This window comes from Phoxinus phoxinus, assembly GCF_949152265.1.
Source record: "Phoxinus phoxinus genome assembly, chromosome: 10".
Classification (NCBI taxonomy): Eukaryota; Metazoa; Chordata; class Actinopteri; order Cypriniformes; family Leuciscidae; genus Phoxinus; species Phoxinus phoxinus.
In genome coordinates this window covers 27,335,818-27,338,945 of record NC_136885.1, presented here as the reverse complement: position 1 = coordinate 27,338,945, position 3,128 = coordinate 27,335,818, and the positions used below count along the sequence as shown (strand labels likewise).

General features: G+C 35.9%; 1 protein-coding gene across 1 annotated transcript; it reads left to right on the top strand.

The window, feature by feature from the left end:
- The first annotated feature begins 369 nt into the window (after positions 1 to 369).
- Positions 370 to 1,656, top strand: LOC307005554 (uncharacterized protein). Its single transcript, XM_079625809.1, has 2 exons — positions 370 to 505; positions 987 to 1,656. The coding sequence occupies exon 2, from the start codon at positions 989 to 991 to the stop codon at positions 1,523 to 1,525; it is 537 nt and encodes a 178-aa protein (XP_079481935.1). The 5' UTR covers positions 370 to 505; positions 987 to 988; the 3' UTR covers positions 1,526 to 1,656.
- Positions 1,657 to 3,128: the final 1,472 nt, after the last annotated feature.

Genomic DNA, 3,128 nt, shown 5'->3' with positions numbered 1-3,128 from the left:
TTCCAAAACAGCCACGAGTGAACTGAATTGCCTTAAAGGGAGTTTAGACATAATCTGTAAACAGAAACTGGACTTTCCACCTGCAGATATTCTTTGAAAAAAACCTCAAAGCACAGATCCTGTAGGTTATCGCATGCCTGTTTGCTTTTCTCTAGGGAAGAAGAAATGGGGTTTTTCTCTTTTCAGTCACCACATTATGTGTTTTAATTTCACAGCTGTCATGTTTTGAATTGAATCAGAGCTGTTAGGATTAAGATGAATGCATTTTGATAATTCGTAATCCGGAACTGAGACCGGGCAACAGGGCAGAACACATCTGTCATGTAGACTTCACATATTTAACCACTTCCTCTTAGATAGGGCGAGAAAATAAGCCTGAAAATCGTAACTCTCAAAGCAAGGGCCCCCATACACTGAAAAGATTCGAAACGAACGCAGTTAGCTTCACAAAATATCCACAGCCTCCTCAAGAAATTCCAAACCCATGTTCTGCTGCATCATTCAGGTAAAATAACATGACGTCGTGTACGATTTTTGCTGTTATTCTTTGTTTAAAAAAAGCTCTGCACAAACTGTAAATGAGATGCAAGAAACACTCTGAAATTTAAAAGTGTCTGTTCCTGTTAATTTAAACAAGTTTATGTATAGATGTATAACAATACCAACAGGAAAATAAGGTACAAGACATTCTTTTCATGCCAACATGATAAAAATATGTGATAGAATACAAAGGGGAAAAAAGATTGTTGAAAGTACTCAGATCAGTATCCTATCAGTATTAATATATATAGAAAATAACTTTGAGGGAACCTTGGCAGAATGTTAGCCAAAGCTCTGAGAATGTTCCCTGTTAGCTGGGAATGTGCATTAAGAAAGTAAATAAGGTGAATTGTGATTTCATGTTGACTCTAAGTAGGCTTGTAGTCATTTTATCAGATGTTTTGATGTTAAATTAATATCTCATTCTCCCTGCAAACTGCATACAGAAATGATCAAACATCTCAGCCTTTTGTTTGCCATCTTGGTCATCGCCATTAAAACATTAAACACTGAAGAGGAGCTAAAGGAGACTGGGTTTGGAACTCCACCACCCCGACACGGACTTGCTCTAATTAAGTGGTATGTGAAAAATTGCATTGACAATAACATGGTGGCTCTCTGCAATCCTGTGGCTGGAGAGTTTGGGTTCCATGTGTTTCACAACAGCGGGCTCCTGCTCCCTCCACTGAAGGACAAACGGACATATTCCTACTTCACCATAGGAAACCTTCACTACCCACACTCTGAGGATCTTCCCTATGAAGTGAGGAAGTACTATGATCCACATAATAAAATGAGCAACATGGACAGAGTCATTGTGAAACTCAACATGAACAAGAATAAAATCGAAGAGATCTACATATCAGAGCACTATAATCCTCCCAGAACTTTTCAATTAGGAACCTCTCTCATCGATGACTTACGATGGCATCAGACCTCAACGCAGAAGGTTTTCCCAATAATCTCTCAAAACATTTTTAGCTGAGATATTCTATTACAAAAATCACTGTATATTTCCCCACAGCAGATGCCTTTTGCACTTTCAGTTTACTAGAGATTTATTTAAACAACTTCCACTTCTTCTTCTTCTTTTTTCTTCTATATTAACCAATATTATACCACTTCTTAATTTCCTTCTCTCCATCACATGCCATGAAACAATTTAGAAACTTCCTCCATGAAGTTGAATGTGGACTTTGAACCTGGGTTGGCTTACTGTAATGATTAACATTTGCCTATACGTTTTGTCATATATTATATTATAAATATAGGCTTTAAGCTGAACTGTGCATTCTGTGCAAGTTTTCTTTGTTAATAAGTTTTCTACTATCCCAGCTTAATATATATAGTCTGATCTCATGGTGTTCATTGGTGTTCTCAGCATTTAAATGTATATTTTTGTATGTTTAAATATACAATTATTTACACTGTAAATACAATACAAACAAATTGACAGCATCTTAAACATAAAAGTATAAATGAACAGCTTTAAAAAATATATGAATCTTTATTACTCCTTTACATTATATGTATATAATGTATGTGTATTATATATGGTTTGAATTTGGGGCAGGAATATCTGTATAAACATTTCTTACAACATTTATCATTTCTGCAATTTTAGTTGATGATGTAGTGGTGGAAAAATTATACATTTCACCTTTAATTCTGATGTAATTCAAATGGTTAAAATCACTGAAGAAGTGCTAATGGGTTGTATTCATTAATTATGTGTATTAATGTAAATGCAAGACAATTTCCCTTCTACAAATAATAAGACATCTGACAATAAAACATTATACAGCATTTTTGCACAATGTAAACATCTGCCTATGTATACAGTAACAGTGACAGATTACTGTAATGCCTACTAATGGACAAAATAATGTGTATTGTATTGTATTGTGACGTAATGTGATGGATGTAAACTGTCTAAACCTCACATGATTCAAGAATTGCAACACATTCACTAAAGATCTGGACAAGCTTTAAAATGTGAGTGGACAGTTAAAATCATGTGACAGAAGTGTGGACAACATTACAATAGTTTGCAAATCAAAGATCCAAATCAATATTTGGATGAAACAAATGATGTAAGAACATGAACAAAGCAGCACTGCCACCAAACACCGTGTGCTTATAGACATATAGCTACTGAATAGACAGAAATCAGAATCTATATTCTGAAATGTCATTAGTGTCAATTATATCTCATTACAGCCCGATCTCATCCCAAGGCGTCATATACTGACGCTTTTGACAAATCGTCTACATCCAACGCACATGGCACCCTTTAGCGTCAATATGAGACGCAGATAGATATGGGCCAGAAGGCGCCTCCCAGCGGTCTAACCCTAATCCTACCCCAGACCTAAACCCAACCATAACAGAACAAAGCTCTGTGCGTCTCATATTGACGCTAAAGGGTGCCATGTACGTTGGATGTAGACGATTTGTCAAAAGCGTCAGCCCATGGCCATAGGACAACAAACTTACAATAGTCTTTTTTTTCATAAGTCAAGAGATATGAAAGCTTAGCTTAAGTTCTGCCACGAAGACTTAATTACTACGTCACTGTTACCTTCATT

Bases quoted from the DNA above. Each gene is read 5' to 3' on its own strand.
- LOC307005554 (XM_079625809.1), top strand. From the start codon at position 989: ATGATCAAACATCTCAGCCTTTTGTTTGCCATCTTGGTCATCGCCATT.